Raw genomic sequence first — 18,813 nt, 5'->3', positions numbered from 1 at the left:
TAAATTCTTCCCCCAAATTCTTATTTTTCAAAAGTTTATAATCCTTTTTACAAATATCTGTTTCTTGCAAGCAAACAATATTTGCCTTTTGTTTTTGTATCCAATGAAAAATTAATTTTCGTTGCTGTGGTGAATTTAGTCCATTCACATTCCAAGAAATTAGTTTGTATTCCATCGTTGATATAAAATTAAACTTTATTTCTTTTTTAGTCCAAATCTTCTTTATTATTCACCAAAAAATCTTCCATCTCCCTAACTGTTTTAATTGTAATTCATGCACCCTTCAAATAAAAACTTAATCCTTGTGGAATTTCCCATCTATATCTTACGCTTTTACCTCTCAACTTGTCTGTCAATTTTCTGTATTTTTTTCTATCTTGCACCACTTTCCTTGGTAGTTCTTTCATGATCCCAATTTCTACCCCTTTTACCTTCAGAGGGTCCCTATAGTGCTTTCTCAATATTTCTTCTTTAGTTCTCTTTGTTATTAATTGCACTATTATATCCCTAGGCAGGTTCTTTTGGCGGGCATACTGGGAATTTATTCGGTACACCATGTCACATTGATATTCCATTTCCTCAGGTTGTAAATCTGTAAATTCTGCCAAGATTCTAATCACTTCTTTTCTATCTTCTTTTGTATCTTCCATTAAATTCTCTGGCACACCTCTCAGCCTTAGATGGGTCTCCATAGCATAACATTCCAATTTCAGCATATAATCTTCAAATCTCTTAGTATCAGTAGTCACTCTGTCAGTCTTTCCCTCTACTTCTTGTGTTTTCTTTTCCATATCTTGTACTTTTTGATTTACTGTCTTCAACTCAACTTTAACTTGTATCACTTCATTTTTGAGGTCTCCTATCAATCCTTTCATTCCGTCCATCATTTTCTCCATATTTGCTGTTATTCTGGTACACATTTCTTTCATAGAGTCATTAAGTTTCTTCTCTAAACTTTCCATTGCCATTTGCAGATCTTTATCTCCCTTTTTGCCATTTTCGAGCCGCTCCAGGTAAGTGCTCTTTGTCTCTCTCTTAAGTCATACGACATGTAGCAAGTGTTTCCCTATCAAAACTCAGTATTTCCCACTTTCTATAATACTGTATAGTCAACTTAATATTGACATTAAGTTTTCCCTTAGTCAAAATGGAGGACGCGACTTCTTTGTAGTACTCTTTACAAAATGTCCACTTCTTCACTTCCTGTCTTCTCTTGACCTCTTTCAAAATGTCCACTCAAATATTTCCTCCCAATTTTCTGACCCTCTTAAAATGGCCGCTCCTCCACTTGCTGTTGCTATATGACCTTCTCTCAATGGCGAAATCTCACTTCCAGGCTACAATCTCATGATATTTTCACTCCTTACTGACCAATCAGCTTGATGTCTTTTCTTCGTTCCTCCTCCTCCTCAGATCTCGCATTTGTCGTCTCCTTCCCAAAGCCTCCTTATCACCGTTAAATCTCCGGTTCAAACGCTGTTTCTTTTTTGCCAATTTTTTTTCACATATAAATCAAGAGGCTGAGTCAGCGAGGATCTTAAGCCAAATTTCTTGACCCAGGTAACGCCTGCTGCGATTTTAGCGAAGCCTTCACTGGGGGGGAGTTCAAAGCAGATAGAGAAACCCCTATTCAGAGCTCCTCTATCGCCAAACTCACACACCCCTCTGGTCTCAGGCGTCCCCAGCCCTTCCCCTACCTGGGGGAGGATGTCGGTGGGCTTTTAAATGCCCTCCAACCAAAGAAAGCAGAAGTTCCCGTTAGCCCCGTTCTCACCAGGGCTTGTTCAGAGCTCCATGACTCAACCGGAAGTCAACCGAGAGGCTGTTGCATCCCTTGCATCTGACATAGCTCATTTCTAAAATCAGAAGGTTGCACATACACATCATGGCTTGTAACCCGTGATGAATTTTTCCTTCAGAAATTTGTCCAATCCCTTTTTAAAGGCATCTAGGCCAGATGCCATTACCACATCCTATTGCAAAGAGTTCCACAGACCAACTGCATGCTGAGTAAAGTAATATTTTCTTTTATCTGTCCTAACTCTCCCAACACTTAATTTTACTGGATGTCCACTGGTTCTGGTGTTGTGTGAAAGGGAAAGGAGCATCTCTATCCACTCTGTCCTTCCCATGCATAATTTTGTATGTCTCAATCATGTCCCCCCTCAGGCGCCTCTTTTCTAGTCTGAAGAGGTCCAAATGCTGTAGCCTTTCCTCATAAGGAAAGTGCCCCAGCCCAGTAATAATTTTAGTTGCTCTCTTTTGCACCTTTTCCATTTACACTATGTTCTTTTTGAGATGTGGCAACTAGAACTCAGCTGCCAGCTGCTCTCTCTCGCATTAAGGAGGTTATTGTTAAAATACCTTTTTCCTTTAATTTAAAGGGCCCTTCTCATTGCTTAGAGCAGGGATGCCTAAACCCCGGCCTGGGGGCCTTGGGGGCTCCCAATTCGACCCATAGGGAGCCCCCAGTCTCCAGTGAGCCTCTGGCCCTCAGGAGACTTGCTGGAGCCCATGCTGGTCCGATACAAGTGCATACAGCATGAGGACAACTGTTCGACCTCTCACCTGAACTTTCAGATGAGGGTTCCCTCTACTACTTACTGTTTCATGCCTGTGACACAGCATTGGCAGCAAAGGAAAGGCTGGCCTTGCTTTGAGCAAGGCCTTGAGCTACTGCAAGATCTTCATTCATTCATATAAGTTCCATCTCTAATAAATTCATTTATGTAAATTTATTCAAATTTGAAAAGTTAGTTCTTTTTTTTCCTGGCCCCCGACACAGTGTCAGAGAGATGATGTGGCCCTCTTGCCAAAATGTTTGGACACCCCTGGCTTAGAGCAACCATTTTCAACTATGGTCTACAGGTGTGCTGCAGGAATTTGGGGGATGATCATTTGTAAGTAGGGCCACTGGGGGATGCAAGCCCCTGCTATCAGTGCAGTGTGCCTTGTCAATTGTCAAAAAACCGATGGTGTGCCTTGACAGTTTTTGTGCCTTGTCACTGTTCTGTGAGATGAAAAAGGTTGAAAATCGCTGGCATAGAGCTAAAACCGTGGGTGAAAAATCCGTGGATAATTAAGATTATACCTGTACTAATATGTTTGCCTGTAGAGCACCTGAAGTGAAATTCAGTGAAAATTGTACACCTGAAGTTGTACATGTGAAAATCATATATCTCTGTGTGTTTTCAGTTGGACATGCTCCTGAACACTGGTCAGTCTACAGAAGATATCTTGAATTTTATGTTCTTGAGTCAAAGCTAACAGAATTTCATGGTAGGTTGTGATTTCCCCTACACCCACTCCTCTCTTTGAAATTTGTCTTGCTTCATTTGTCATTTTACTTTTAAACTGAAAAGTTCTTTAATATTTATTTTACATTGTACTACAACTTCAGTAGTTTGAAATTATGTTGTATTATCCAGGTACATTCCCAGATGCCCAGCTTCCTTCAAAGAGAATAATTGGACCAAAGAATTTTGAATTCTTACAGTCAAAGAGAGAAGAATTTCAGGAATACTTGCAGGTAGAAAAACACTATGATTAAGTTTATTTGTAAATGTGTATAGCTAGCATGGGAAGGATTGGTTTTCTATCCAAGCAGTAAATATTTTGTGACCCACAGTTCACAAGGTGTTTTCAATTGCTATGATTTTTTAAAGTTTCATTCCATGAAATTTATCTCCTTTTAAGAGTTTTTAATTTTTTTGTTTTTGGAAAGAAACTAATTTGAGCATAATCTTACTTTTTTCTCCTTTTGAAGAAACTTTCACAACATCCAGAGCTAAGCAATAGCCAGCTATTGGCTGACTTCTTATCACCTAATGGTGGAGAGACGCAGTTTCTTGATAAGATCTTACCTGATGTAAATCTAGGTATGTAAAAAGTTGTCACTAAAAAAAGTAACAATTTTCCAGCTTATCCAAATGTGACCATTGGACTCTGAATTGCATGGGTTGCTTAAAACGCTTTATGGTTCTCCACTCTCTGAATTACTGTTAGCTTTGTTATGGGAAGTGCTGTACCTCTATGGGTAGAAAACATGGGTTTGTATGCAGGGAAGGGTCAACCCTGACATCTCTAGATAGGGCTGGAGCAGATCTCCTGTCTAAAAGCTTTTGAGAGCTGCTGTCAGTGTAGCCAGCACTGAGCAAGGTGGAGCGGACGTCTGACTCTGTATAAGACAGCTTTGTGTGTTCTTGCATACAGAAGCTTTCTTCTTTGGTGTTTCTAGAAGATGTAGCATTCATTCACAGACACTTCCAGTTTGTGAAAATCTTTGTCTTCTTGACAAACTAATGTATGTGTTCTGTATTCAGCTTACAGACTGTTAGTTTGTATGCTGCTGTTATACGGTTCCTATTTTCAGTGTGGTTTACATACACATAGTGGCATTCAGGTGCATAGCAAACTATGAAGTGCATTTTTTTATATGATGATCACTGATTAAGGAATTTAACTTTTTAATAGAATGAAGCAAGTCCAGGGGCTTATACAATAAGGAGAATGCCATAAACTGTAGCACTGAAAATGGGAATCTCAATTAACTTTTTTACTGCTGTTCTCAATTGCAGGCAAAATTATAAAATCTGTTCCATCAAAACTAATGAAAGAGGTGGGTAGACCTTTTAATTTTAAATTGTATTTGTAATTGACATTGTTTGCTAATAACTAGTTGTGGAGTTCCTTATAGCTTTTATTTTGAAAATTTGCTTATTATTATTTTTACATTTTCTTAATTGCAGAAAGGCCAGCACTTGGAGACATTCATAATAAATTTTATTAATTCCTGTGAATCTCCCAAGCCAAAACCAAGCAGACCGGAACTAACAATTCTCAGCCCAACTTCTGAAAACAACAAAAAGGTATGATTACTTGGAGTAATTGGCCATTGAGACACAATGATAGATACTAGAAACTTTTGTGGATGTCTGTCTGTATTACCCTGATTAGTGTCTTTGTTTTAGATACGCTGTTCAATCTTTCCATTGGCTGAAAAACAAGGAACCTTGTGGGTACATCTGAGGCTTAATGGGATGCTTGTGCAGATGCCTCTCTGCCTCCATGCCATGCCACAAACTACTTTTGGAACTCTCTTCAGTTTCAAAATGAGTGTCTGTGGCATGAGGGATTGATCTTAGAAACATAAAAACCTGTGGCCAGCTTGAATCTGCAGAAGTAGTTGTGCAGGTCTTTTTTGTCAGACTTTTTTTTTGTACTTTCAATTTTATTTTTGATACCATTGTCACAGTTATGCAGATTTCATTTTTGCTTAGCATTACTAACTGGAGCAGGGGTGCCCAAACCCCTGCCTAGAAGCCATTTGCAGTCCTTGGGGACCCCTAATCCAGCCCATGGGGAGCCCCCAGTCTCCAATAAATCTCTGGCCCTCCGGAGACTTGTTGGAGCCTTTGCTGGCCCGATGCAACTGTTCTCAGCCTGAGGGCAACTGTTCGACCTTTTGCGTGAGCTGCAGGGTGAGGGCTCCCTTTACTGCTTGCTGTTTCACATCTGTGAGGCAGCAGTGGCAGCAAAGGAAAGGCCTGCCTTGGTTTGTGCAAGGCCTTTTATAGGCCCTAGGCTATTGCAAGAGCTTCATTCATATAAGATCCATCTCTAATATATTCATTTATGTAAATTTATTCAAAATTTTAATGTAAATTATTTTTTCCTGACACAGTGTCAGAGAGATGATGTGACCCTCCTGCCAAAAAGTTTGGACACCCCTGACCTAGAGCATTACTCACTGCCTGAATACAGGTGTTTATAATACTTATTGTCATGGAGTTTGAACATAGAGCAATGCTAAGATACAATGTATCATTCCTACTTTTGAGAAATCTGATGGTAGTAGATTTTGAGAAAGGCATCCAGCTTCAGTTGCTAAGTTTTTAATAATATTTTTTTATATATCTTAAAAAAAATTCATAGTGAAACATGGAAAGCTTTGTGATTGCTTCCTTGTCATCTAGGAGCTGTGGGTAACAGATTACAGCTGTTTTCACCTCCAGATATGACATATAATGTTTGTTATTGAACACTTCTACTCTGCTTTTAATAACCCAATGGGAAAGCTCAAGGCGGTTCATAGCAGTAAATTAATACAAAAGCAAGAAAGTGACTACAATCCAGATAAAACAAAAATTGCAGAAAGACAGAGCAGTGACATTACAATTGAGCCAGCAAATCCTATGGAACAGATAAGCAAATCAAAGGCTCAGTGGAACAGAAAAGTGTTTAGTTTCCCTTAGAAACACCAAGGCAAAGGAGGCAGGCCTACTCTGCCAGGAGTGATTTCTACAGGGCAGGTGCCACAGCTAAGACTGTTTCTTACAAACTTGTCAGCTATGTTTCCAAAAGTGACAGCACCTGTAGCAGAGCTGCCTGAGGTGCCTTCAAGGGCAGGCAGATTTGTACAGGGAGAGATGGTTCTTCAGGTATTTAAGTACCAAATCCTTAATCAAACACCTTTCTGTGTTATACTGGATACTGTAGCATGAAATAGAACTTCTATTTCTAGTACCTTTCTGAACTTGATACCTTTAGCGATTTTATTGTTACAGTGGAAAATTTGCCTCTTCTATTAAAACCAGCCAGTGCTTACTGTTGAATGGTCCTCTTTGATGAATCGCATAATCCTTGCATGTCTTTAAAAACAAAAACCAAATTGATGCTCTCTCTGATTTTTAGCTTTTTAATGAACTATACAAGAACAATGCAAACCGCTCTGAGAATTCTGAGAGAAGACAAAATCAGAACTACTTTATGGAAATGATGACAGTTGAAGGAGTCTATGACTACTTAATGTACATTGGTGAGAAATCTGTTCCAATTTTTGTATCAGGAACCATAATCATTTCTGAGCCCACTGAGTAGATCTATTAGCTTAAATATTATCAGTGTTTTAATGTTGGAACTTGTTTGCAAACCAGTTTTTCTTGTTGCTTTGACAAGATATCTGTACATGATGACAGATGTGTCAATGTTTTCATTTGCAAAATCATGACTTTTTGTGGTACAATATCCATGATGCAAATCATTCGCTGTTGTCGCAGTGAGAAAACCTAGTGTTCAGGCATGCCATCAGCATTGCTTCTCTCTCTCCTGCGAGCAAAAGGGGGGCGGGCGGTGTTATAAAGCTCCAGCAGCAACTTTCCATCTGGTCTTCAGCATTTTCTTCCAAATGTTCTTCCTGATCTAAAGAGGTGATAATGGAGAGAGGAACCTACAGCAATGAAGCAACTGACCCAGCAGTCTTACCATACACTGGGAATAGCCAGACCTTGGTATATTTTGTAGCCCTTATTTGCTAGTCCTGGATCATACGTTTTACATGCCCGGCACACACAAACAAACAAAAATTGCTGTTTTGTGTTCCAAAAATAAACAGTACAGATATAACCTAATTATCCACTGATTTCTCACCCACGGTTTTATCTTAATGCGATTAGAACTAAAGGAAAAACGTTGTTTAACAATAGCCTCATTAATGCAAGAGAGAGCAGCCAGCTGACAATCCATCAATTATTTTTTCTCCAAGCGCTTAGAACAGCTTCAGTCTGAGGCAAGTGACCCCTCCTTTCCCCTGAGCACATGAAAGAATGCTACTAAGTGGAAGTTAATATCACCTCCTTCATTCTTTCCCTATTCTGCAGCTTGGAATGAAGCCTTTCTAAGCACCTTGAGAGAGACTGATTATTTGCCTGATGATTATGAAGATCAGCAAGGCTGTTTTTAAATCGCAGAGCAAAAGGACATGGTTTTTTTTAATGGATTTGCTTTAATGTGATTTTTGAAATCCGCATGACCTCTGGGGATGGAATCCTTGCAAATAAGACTAAACCTGTATGCTCGTACCCAATATATATATATTAATGACTTTGCAGGCAGAGTTGTTTTCCGTATTCCTGATTGGCTTCATCATATCTTGATGGGAGGACGGATTCTTTTAAAAAACACTTTAGAGGCATATACAGACTACTACCTGCAATATAAGCTAGAACAGCTCTTTCAGGAGCACCGTTTGGTCTCATTCATAACGCTTTTGAGAGGTGAGTGTAATGTCGTACGGTGTTATGTGTATTATAAATGTTCTATTGATATTAGAATACATCTTAAACTTGTAGGGGTACTCGTGGACAGTTAGAATTTTGTGCAGTATAAAAAATAGCACTGATTGGAACAAGATGTGCCAATTAGATATAACTTGCCCTTCTGATTAAAGTTACCAACCAAATTAATTAAAACAGAAGTTAAACAGTATAGATAGGTCTGAAAACCATTTTTTATTCCAGATGCTGTGTTTTGTGAGAATTCTGAACCTCGTTCTCTTCAAGATAAACAGAAACGGGCAAAGCAGACATTTGAAGAAATGATGAAATACATTCCAGGTTAAGTGCTTGTATGACTCTCTTTATCAAGGAGACAGACCTGAAATGATCAAAGTTCCAAGTGTGTGTGTTGCAAAGCATTGCAATTTAAAAAGAAGGCAGGTGTTGCAACTAGTTTGAGTATTGCCTTCCTAAAACCTGTGTGGGTCTTACAGTATCTCAGATTTTAGTCATCTTCCATCTCACTACTGTCCCTTCTCACATTGAACTCATACTGATAATGGTAAAAATGCAAGTAATTGCCATGCCTCTTATTTTTTTCAGTTTAGTTGAATGCTGAGCATTCTTTGAAATGTAATGCACTTCTGGAAATAAATACTATGGGCTGATTTTGACAGGTCTCTAGTTTAATGCCCAAGAACATAACTGAGAAGAGTCTTGTGTGTGTTCATGCTGCTGATTCAAATTTTCATAAAGGCAGTCCCCAGTATGCAAAGTGGTTCACTGAATTGTGGTTCACTCAGGCCATTTTCCCAGCACAATTATCCATATTCCTGCTCAGTAGACACATGGAGGGACTCCTTCAATATCTTCTTCTAAACATCACTTTTCCTCTCCTGGTTTCTGCAATCTAAAGATATCTCCTGCTTGATTGCAGCCCTTCTGCCTGGAGCACCCTTCTTTTGCACCCCAAACTGCAGGCATCTACCCACTGATATGGAATGCTTGCAGCACTGTCCAGTTGCACGCCACATTGGCACACTTTTTCACAGAATAGGCACCCTTGTCTAGGTTGAACATACTTCGATGGAGTGTTTCAGACATGCAAATAGAATATTATCTGCAACCTGCTCAACCTTTTAATGTATCACTTCCCCCTCTTGTGACCTGTTTTGTTTTCTTAAAGCTGACAATGAATCTGAACTTGGTTTCTTTTTATAAAGGGCATCAGACACCCTAAAGGTAGTTTATCAGTTCATTTGCAAATATTACATGAGGTCAGAGCAGCACTGTGACAAGTTTGAACTTTATTTTCCCCTCTAGCGAATTTAAATAAAAAATTGAACTGCCTTGCAAAGACAAATTCTTTTTGTCCTGAGAATCTTGGCCTTAATCTAAGCAAATTTAAGGGTTGATCTAAATTGTACTGAGTGGCACAGTAGCCAGATTATCAAGATAGTAATAAAGATTAAGGGCTGATGGACAGAACTGGTTAAACTCTGCATTTGAACAGAGCGTGATAAGTCTCCTCCCCAAGAACAGGGGCACTTATCAGTTCGCAAACCTTGAGACACGTAGTTACTCCCCAATTTGACATCTTGCATTTAAGAATACACCTCCAGAACAATGCACAGGGTATAAGAGCTGCTGCCTATCCAAACACTATTTGTATACCTAGGCTGTTCACCTTTCCAGAATGTTTTGTGCGAATTGGCCGTTGCATGTAACTGTCATAAACAGATTTGCTTTGTAGAATTTTGGGGACTGTAAAGCTCTAAGGATTTAGCCACTGAATCAGTTTTCTCCATTGTTTGCTCTGTCATAATGAGTTATGTTTTGATGTTTTGTCTAGATTTGATAGGCAAGTGTATTGGAGAAGAGGCCAAGTATGAAGGTATAAGACTTCTGTTTGATGGATTGCAGCAGCCAGTGCTTAACAAACAGGTATTTGCTTTATAAGCTGTTTATGGTGTTTCATTAAGTCCTTGTTTTTATTTCCTGCCAGTCTTGTTGCTGAGCACTGAAGTATAGGAGTGAAGGCTTAGACCTGTCATAGAGAAATGCAGTTTATTGCTTGCTTGTGGCAAGTAAGTGTCGCCTCTCCCATCCCACACATGGATTGCAAGCACGTATTCACTCATGCCACTCATTTGCTACCCAAGAAGCAACCTGGTGATTTGGAACCAGGACTGGAAAGGTGAATTACATGTTGCAGCTTCTGAGCCATGCAGTTAAGGCCAGGTACACGTACAACTCAATTTTTTGATGACCTTAATAGACCAAAAGGAGACAATGAGAGCTATGTACAGAGCACTATGATAATGTGTTGAATTCCAACTGCCAGCCTGTTATGACAAATGGAAGGCCAAAAGATCTGTAGGTACAACTTGCATAGAACTGCACAGAATTGGAAACGGCAGTGGGGATGTTGCTAGACCTAGGTGTAAGCATTGGAACAAGTACATCAGGTAGCTACAGTGGCTGAGATAGGTGAAGTGGGGAGCAGGTTATAGAGAGTTAGGCAGCATGACCTGGTATCTATTCTTGATGCCGTCTTTGGACTGATGGAAGCTCTTGAAGCTTGCCATGTTCAGTGAAATGTTAGTATTACTAAAATGTGGTGTTTGAGATCAGACTGAATGAGGGAGCTAGCTGCTGCTAGCTCATTTCATCCTAGCTGGATGTTTGCTGCATTGTGAGCCAAGAATAGATTGAATATATTGTCTTGGCTGCAGCCGCTCTTACTGAATAAATGTTGTTTTCAGTCCTTCTCTCTACTAGTGTGTAAATCCTGAAAAAGCTTAACTTGAAAGCCAAGGTAGCTATGGGCAGCTCCCGATCATGCCGGAAGCAGGGGAGGGCATCAGGACGCACGTTGTGTCTTATTGTCTTGTGTGCTCTCTAAAGCAATTGGTGGGTGAGATACAGAAAGCTGAACAAGATGGCCTGATCCTGTGGGGCTCTTCCTACGTCTTTATTTTTCTGTGACCTCATAAGCTGCTTATCTGGTCTGGTGATGCAAGTTCTTTCAGCTTAACTCAGTTGTTATACAGATGGTATTTTCCAGACTGCTTGTTAAATACAGAAAGCTTTGGGGCACTGGACGCTACATGACCAGACCCAGAAATATAATTTCTTGTGGCATTTTATTTTCAGTTGACTTATGTTTTGCTGGATATTGGCATTCAGGAACTATTTCCAGAGCTTGATAAGGTAGGTCATGACAAAATACTTCTGAGTGATAAACCTTGTTCTTGCTGTACAAATGGAAACAGTAATGAAGTTTATAAAGCAAGTTCTAGTTTGTGAGTTTCCTTATTCATTGTAGCTCCATTCTTTTTGTCTAGTGATTAAATTTTACTCTACTCTTTTTGGAGCAATTGCTTGAAATTTCTCACATCCTGATTTAGGGATATTTCCAGTTACATACCAGATGATTTACTTTCCTGGTTTAATATTCTATAAATATTTATATTTTCTTAAAATGGCTGCCCAAACTCCAGATAGATTCACATTGATTGTATCTTCACATACCACCAATTCTTCATCATTTTGTTGAGGGTAGAGACAGATTTCAGAAGGATAACCACACTAGTCTATTGCAACAAAAACAATTTTTACAATTGTAAAACAATTTTACAAATTGTTTTTACAATTTAGGCTATAACCTTATATAAGCCAGATTTCATCTGCAATTTTGCTGCTCTGTCATCTAACTTAGAACTATACTTTTGGAACTTATTTAGTGTCAGAAGGCAAAATAGAAATCCTCACTTTAATTGATCAGAGTGCTAGATTTTGGTACCCTCAGAAAACCACATTGATTTCCTGATTCATCCCTAAGAGTGTTTATAAATAAGACTAAGAGTGTTTATAAATACTTGAAACAACTGATTCAACTATAAGTCCTTTTCCTTTGCAGGTTCCAAAGGATATTCCCTCTGTATCACCATGGTTGTAAACATCAGGTCACTGAATTAACCCATTTCATAGAAGGCTGCTACGTACTAATTTAATTGATAGGTTTAATGTTGTATATTAGCTTGTAAATATAATGTATTTTAACTTTAGAAAACTTCTCTTTACTTGAAAAGATTAAAGTTTATTATTGACTGAATTTCAGTAAGACCACATAGTCTGTTTTTTTCAATTTTCGCTACAGAAACATGAATAAGTTAACACATTGCCTTTTGTCAACTATTCAGACCCCTTGTGAAAGGGCTAAAGCTGTAAAAATTATTCACGTTGATGTATTACACGGGGCCAAACTAGATGTGTCTTAGTATGTGTGCTTATTACCAGAAAAAATAAATAAAACAATTCAAAACAGTAGAGATTCTCATTGAGACCACAGCACACAAAGAGGGGACGTTAGCTTTTTTTCTACCATGCTGTTTTCCTGCTGAAAATCTCCAGCTGCCTGATGTTTCTAGAGTGACTGAAGTTGAAGTAAACTGTTCCTATTTGGATTTTAAGACATTGACCATAAATCTGTGAACTTCATAAAGTTCCCTGTTCTATAGCCCAAGAGTGCTCTGCTTAGAAATGGTCTCCTCAAAGAAACTTGACTCCAGGCTGGAGGCACTAAGAAATATAAAGTTATGCATATCATTTCTGCCGCCTTTTCATACTAGCGATGAAATATATTGACATAACTGTTCTTTGTAAAAGAATGATGCAGTTTGAAATAATCTTGGGCTCAAATAGGAGACACTCCTTTCTGCAGGCTGAGGTATTCAGCACATTCCAACAAAATATCTTGAGTGGTCCTCTTATTCAGAGTCATTTCATGATTAACAGAAATAAATGCAAAGATAATGGCACAGAAACATGAAGCATTAATCCATCTTTTGCCTAGCCCACAGGTGTACACATTTGGTCCCTGTTGTGTATATGCAGCCCTTCCATCTTCTGCATCCTTTTCCCAGGTCAAAATGGCCCCTATTTAACAGCTGCAGTGAGAAGTAATAGTTGATCTCCACCATTTATCCAACGATTCTTATATTCCTATTATTGTGATGAAACAGAATGGCAGTACAGTTGTCCAGTTAGGTTTTTTTTGTAGAATTCTTTCCCTCTCTTGTGGACAGCTCAACTCAGAGGCAGCATAATGCATGCATGTATTTGGAACATTCCCTAACTTCCCCAAGTAAGACTTGGTAATGCTTGGCCAGATGTTCACACCCAGGGGGAAGGGGAGAGGATCTGCTTTTATTCATGTTTTTTGTTTGCTTTTACTTTCTAGAAATCCAAGTTATAAGGCGTGCATGCACACACCCCAATTATACACATAATATGATAAAAGCATTAGATATACATGAAACCTAGTCAACATCATCATGCCCTTTCCTTTGACCCCTCCAGTACTAGGAATTAACATAGTGGCTTTAGTCAAGTTTTGAGTAAGTTGAGGCCTTGGATTGTGTTGCCTAGAATGTGGAGAAACTCCAGTGTCCTCAGATCAAGTGCAAAAATTAGAGAACAAAATACAGAACTGTAACAATTAATCCATAAATCAAAGGAAGATGTCCTTGGAATACAATTCCAGCAGAAAACTTCACACGACCTTCAACTGCTGGAAATACCCTTCCCATTCTATTGATATAGTTGGAAACAACTGCAACATCAAGATCACCTGTTTTAAAAAAGTGTTTACAACAAATGGTTAAATCTTAATACAAATACACTGTTGCCAACTACATATCATACAGTTGCTTATTACAATGGATTACTATACAGTGTTTTTTTGGAGCAGGGGAGAGGCATACGTTGAATATTCTGGGCATAGCTGGTAACTATTTTATCAAGGAAAGTTGCATCTCTTCTGCAATGACCTACCCCTGGAAGAGGCACTGGAACTCATTCCCTGCAGAGTGTTTGCTCCATTTGGCCTCAAATGTATATTGTATTCTACACACAGGTAAATTACTGTTGTACTACTATAGTTGCTCAATTACGAACTAACATTTTTAGTACCTGGGCATATTTGTTGTTGTTTTTGAGTTTTGTTGAAACTATGTGTTCTATTTATGTCACAGCGTTCTATTAATCAAGTGGGCACCATGTGGGTGCCACTGCAAAACTGAGTGGGGAGTTATTTAGAATTGGGCTGATAATACAGGAAGCTGAGATGCATACGGCAGAGGCCTGGGCACTGAGCTTCTGAATTAAGGCTAAGTAGACATGCTCAGTCCTAAGGCATCCCGGTTCATGTGGAAAGCATGAAGACAAAGATTTAAGCCAAAACAGCTTTGATCCTGTGGCATTTCGATGTGTGGAAAGCATGAAGCCTCCGTATTGGTGCAAACTTTCTGAATCATTGCTTCCTTTTTACAGCTTTCATCTCAAGAGAGATTCCAGCATTTCATGTTCAAGCATGAATGATAAGGCTGTGACCTGGGTATAAATCCCCAAAGTCTGTGTCACATAAACAGGTTCTACCCAGCATCAGATTTATGTGGGAAGTATTAAGCCTAGGTGTGAGCATAAAGCTCCTGTGTTGAAGCTGCCTGAGTAGGCTCTATGGCGTTCCAGATACATGTGAAAATACGAATCTCATTACTTAATGTGGATTATAAAATTTTTGTAACGATATTAGCTTCAAGATTTAAAAAGTTTTGACAAATATAATCCATCAAGATCAAGAAGACAAATTAGAAATAATATGAGGAAAATGTTAAACTTCCTAGAATATTATGAAGCACACCCTGATAAGCAAATGGCAATGTTCTTTATAGACTTTCAAAAAGCATTTGACAACGTGAATTGGAATTTTATGATTTTACAACTCGAAATGATGGAAATAGGAACTCCGTTTATTGACATTATCAAAGCTATATAAAAGAATCAAACTGCTAGAATTAAAATAAACGGAGAACGTTTGGAGGAGATAAAAATTGAAAAAGAAATGAGACGGATGTCCACTTTCACCACTACTGTTTATAGTGGTTATGGAAACATTTTTGAATCAAGTGAGAAAGACAGAGGAGATTAAAGGATTAAAAATAAGAGGCGAAGAATTTAAAATTTAGGCATTTGCAGATGATCTTATGGTGATTATAGAAGGACCATTAGAATCTGCCATAAACTTTTTGGATGTGATGAGAGAATATATTGAAGTGACAGGATTGAAAAATGTAAAAAAAAAACAAAAATGTTAACAAAGAATATGCAAAAAAGAAAATACAGGAATTGGTGGAACTAACAAACTTCCAAGAAGAAAAAAAATAGGGATCCAACTAACAAAGAATACAAGCACATTAGTGAAAGATAATTACGTGAAACTAACTGAAGAAATAAAAAAGAATTGACAAAATGGAAAGAACTACAACTTTCGTTGCTGGGAATAGTTGCGGCAGTGAAAATGAATGTTTTGCCTAAAATAATTTTTCTTTTTCAAACAACCCCTGTAATTTTGAAACAAGATTTATTTGAAGAAATTAGTCAAATTATATCAAAATTTATATGGCAGAGAAAGAAGCCAAGAATCAAAATGAAGTCCTTGCAAGATGTGAAATTAAGAGGAGGTATGTGGCTTCCTCATTGGTATCTATATTATAAAGCGGCGGTGCTGCTATGAATTAAAGAGTGGATTACATTAGAGGACCAAAGAATACTCAAATTGGGGGGTCATGACCTTGAATGGGGATGGCATGCATTTGTGTGGTATGGAAAAGCAAATGCATATAACGCAATTTAACAACCATATATTAAACAACTCTTTACTATGGATATGGGCTAAAATGCAAAGACAGATGTATATTAAAATTCCCCAATGGTTGGCGGTGCTAGAAGCATCTACCTGACCGAGTTTATTAGAGACAACAAAAATGCTTAGATATGAAAATTTATTGGAAAAAGATGGAAAAGTAAAGACAAAAGAGGAATTGTTAAGGCAAGGTGTTGAGATGGATTGGTGGACTCGTTTACAATTAGATTCAAGATATAGAAAAGATAAACAAGAAGGATTCTATATGGAAAAGATGCCATTTGACAGAATACTTTTAGAAACAAAAGAAATATATTAAAAGAATGTATATGTTTTTACTAGTTTTTGAGATGCAAAAAGAAACAAAAGAATGTATGATAAAATGGGAGCAAAATATAGGCCATAATATCATAATAGAACAATGGGAGCAGATTTGGAAATACAATATAAAACTTACTAGAGCAACAAATTTTAAAGAAAATGTATATAAAATGTACATATTTTATCAAAATCTCCAAAATCATATTGGAGAATAGTAAGGAGTTTAATATAAGAGATTGTTGGATTTACTATACCATTGAAACCAGAATTATTTTTGCTCAATATTACTTTGGATATCATAAAGAAAATGATGTGTACTTAGTTATTATATTAACTGCTGCTAGGATTTTGTATGCTAGATACTGGAAAGACCTTAAAATTCCAGTGAAAGATGAACTAATAGAGAAAATAATGAATGTTGCGGAAATGGACAGACTTCCAGTGATTTTGGATCAACAGCGAAAACCGATAGATTGAGCAACTGACTACGGAAATTTTTTATGCTTGGTTGAAAATGAAGTTGTAGAAAATATAGGGCATTTAGATGAATGCATTAGATATGATATAGTATATATCATATGATATGAATGATAAATGAATATTAAGAAGTTAAAGTAGAAGAGAAATTGGATTAGGAGATATGAAATGATTTATTAGTTAAAGTGACATGCGAAGTGTATGTGTAATGTTTGTAATGCCTGTTTATTGTATTATGTTTTGTTCTTATATATTTGTTTTTTGGGGGGGGAAATAATAAAAGAAATACAAACTAGTCTGGGCATAACCTGCGTATATCAGAACTATTTAAAGGGATTCTGGTCATCTTAAAGGAGCGGTCGGAACAAAGGAACACAGAGAAATCCTGTTAGATCAGGCCAAAGGTCCATCTAGTCCAGCTTTCCTGTTGCCTCTGGGAAGCTCACAAGCAAGAGAGAAAGGCAGACTTCTCACTCAGAGTAATACTGCCAAATGTGGGGCCTGTTGTGATTCAGGCTTCATGTGCGTTGTCAATTCAAACTGCTGATCACTCCAGACAAAAGCCTACATTTCTTGCAGCCACTCTTTTCATCCTGACAGACCGACAAGAATAATAACACAGGACTACGCACATTTTGTTGTCTTAGAGTTAGACCTGTTCTTGGGTACATTTGGGGTGCTGAATTCAAAAATGGCATCAGTTTTGTCTGATTGGCTCTAATTTGGGGAGTATGGCATAGCCGCCTTATAGGCTGATTCAAGCAGCTTCCTTGTGAAGAAGCCCATGGCATCAACTTCCTTTAGGAAGAAGTTGTTTGAACTGGCATATAAAGTGGCTATGCCATACATCCCCAAACAAAAGCCAATTGGGCAGAACAGATGACATTTTTAAAATTCAGATCCTTCCTACCATCTTTGAGGCATCATGTAATACAGATACACAGACAACACAATAGCCATGTACTACAAAAACAGGGAGGCACAACCCTTTGCTCCTTGGCAGTGTGTGACTCATACTTTGTGTGGGCAAACTTTCAACTATTGGGATCCTGGACCTTTAACAGTTGTATAGGAGAGAGAATTTCAGCAGGTACAGCTTGTCATCTTTGAGATGCAGATGACTACTGGAAGGTATGCAACCTGTCTTTTATGTATGTCTGCATGGTTTGTTAGGTGCTTAAGAAATAGTTGTTTTGATTGGGTGGTGTCAAGTTTTTGGTAGATTGGTGCTGACTATACTATGCTGAGGGTATTTCTGCCTGTTACATGAACACTGAGGAGTGTACTCACTTTTTGCACTTCCCAAAGCCCATAGGTTAAATGAAAACGTTGCAGCTTGAATACGATGCCATGGAAAACAGGAGCTTGTATAGTAGCTATGCCCTCCACTGCCATGAGTGATTAGTCTCTTATGGGATGTTCATTCCTATTTACAGCTAATTAGAGATACACTTGTACTTACCACTGCTATGATTATTTGAGCTTCCTTTTAGCATGTAATATCCATCTCCTCCCCCAGCAAGGAATGACGGTAAAAGAACTTTGTATGTCTTTTCTGCCTGGAGTGGTACATACACTGGTACTCTACACTCTGTGCATAAAACCTTTATACTGAGCACTCTGCTTCCTGGATGATGGGAGAGATCGTACACAACTTGTATGCCTATCAAGAAACACAGGTTTGAAAAGAATGTTACACATCAAATACTGGTTTGTCATGTCTAAAGAAACACAGTTGAAATATGATTTCTCTTAAAGCCATAGTAACATTAGTGTAGATTATGAACAAAGAAAGCCCTTGTTCATAATCTGCATCACCAAAGAAAATTATTCAGCATCGCACTGGCACATTGGGCCATAACTCCTAAAGCTGTCTACTCTGCAGCACCCTGAAAATGAGTTCCTGAGAGTTGCAGGAATCTCAAGAGAAGGTATGCCAAGAATATGGGCGCACCTCTTCCCCCACTCCTTGGCAAAGAGGGCTGTTTTTACTTGCAGACAATGACGTTAAGATATGTACAACCCTTTAACCAGTTCTTTATGTTCCAAGGTTTGCTTGAGTGAAGGTGTTAGCACAATTTTATCTCTTAGGTTCTCTCTCAGCTGTCTATCTCTCTGCTTGTTAAAATTTTCTTTGTAATGCATTGTACCTTGTCCAATCATTTGTCACACACTTTTATAACACTTTTGCCCCAAGCCTATCCCTGGCCATTAGTCTGTAAGTTGGATCTCATTCTACCTAAAGGAGGAAAT

At 38.2% G+C, this 18,813-nt stretch overlaps 2 protein-coding genes across 3 annotated transcripts in view; one reads left to right on the top strand and one right to left on the bottom strand.

The window, feature by feature from the left end:
* Positions 1–12,171, top strand: part of SNX14 (sorting nexin 14) — a 42,390-nt gene extending 30,219 nt beyond the window's left edge. For both annotated transcript variants that reach the window (XM_066612502.1, XM_066612491.1), the window contains 11 exons: positions 3,196–3,279; positions 3,429–3,529; positions 3,767–3,878; positions 4,578–4,618; positions 4,749–4,868; positions 6,694–6,817; positions 7,890–8,054; positions 8,298–8,393; positions 9,907–9,998; positions 11,211–11,267; positions 11,977–12,171. In XM_066612502.1, the coding sequence (XP_066468599.1) occupies positions 3,196–3,279; positions 3,429–3,529; positions 3,767–3,878; positions 4,578–4,618; positions 4,749–4,868; positions 6,694–6,817; positions 7,890–8,054; positions 8,298–8,393; positions 9,907–9,998; positions 11,211–11,267; positions 11,977–12,015 (1,031 nt within the window). In that variant the 3' untranslated portion in view covers positions 12,016–12,171. The remainder of the gene's footprint in view (positions 1–3,195; positions 3,280–3,428; positions 3,530–3,766; positions 3,879–4,577; positions 4,619–4,748; positions 4,869–6,693; positions 6,818–7,889; positions 8,055–8,297; positions 8,394–9,906; positions 9,999–11,210; positions 11,268–11,976) is intronic.
* A 1-nt stretch (position 12,172) lies between these two features.
* The window catches only part of NT5E (5'-nucleotidase ecto), a 34,580-nt gene continuing 27,939 nt past the window's right edge, over positions 12,173–18,813 (bottom strand). Inside the window, exons 8-9 of the mRNA XM_066622713.1 lie at positions 18,023–18,223; positions 12,173–13,689 (exon numbers count right to left, since the gene is read on the bottom strand). Coding sequence (XP_066478810.1) covers positions 13,529–13,689; positions 18,023–18,223 — 362 coding nt within the window. The 3' untranslated portion in view covers positions 12,173–13,528. The remainder of the gene's footprint in view (positions 13,690–18,022; positions 18,224–18,813) is intronic.

This window comes from Tiliqua scincoides, chromosome 1 (assembly GCF_035046505.1).
Source record: "Tiliqua scincoides isolate rTilSci1 chromosome 1, rTilSci1.hap2, whole genome shotgun sequence".
Taxonomy (NCBI): Eukaryota; Metazoa; Chordata; class Lepidosauria; order Squamata; family Scincidae; genus Tiliqua; species Tiliqua scincoides.
The sequence above is the reverse complement of the archived record's forward strand: the minus strand, read 5'-3'. Positions and strand labels throughout refer to the sequence as shown.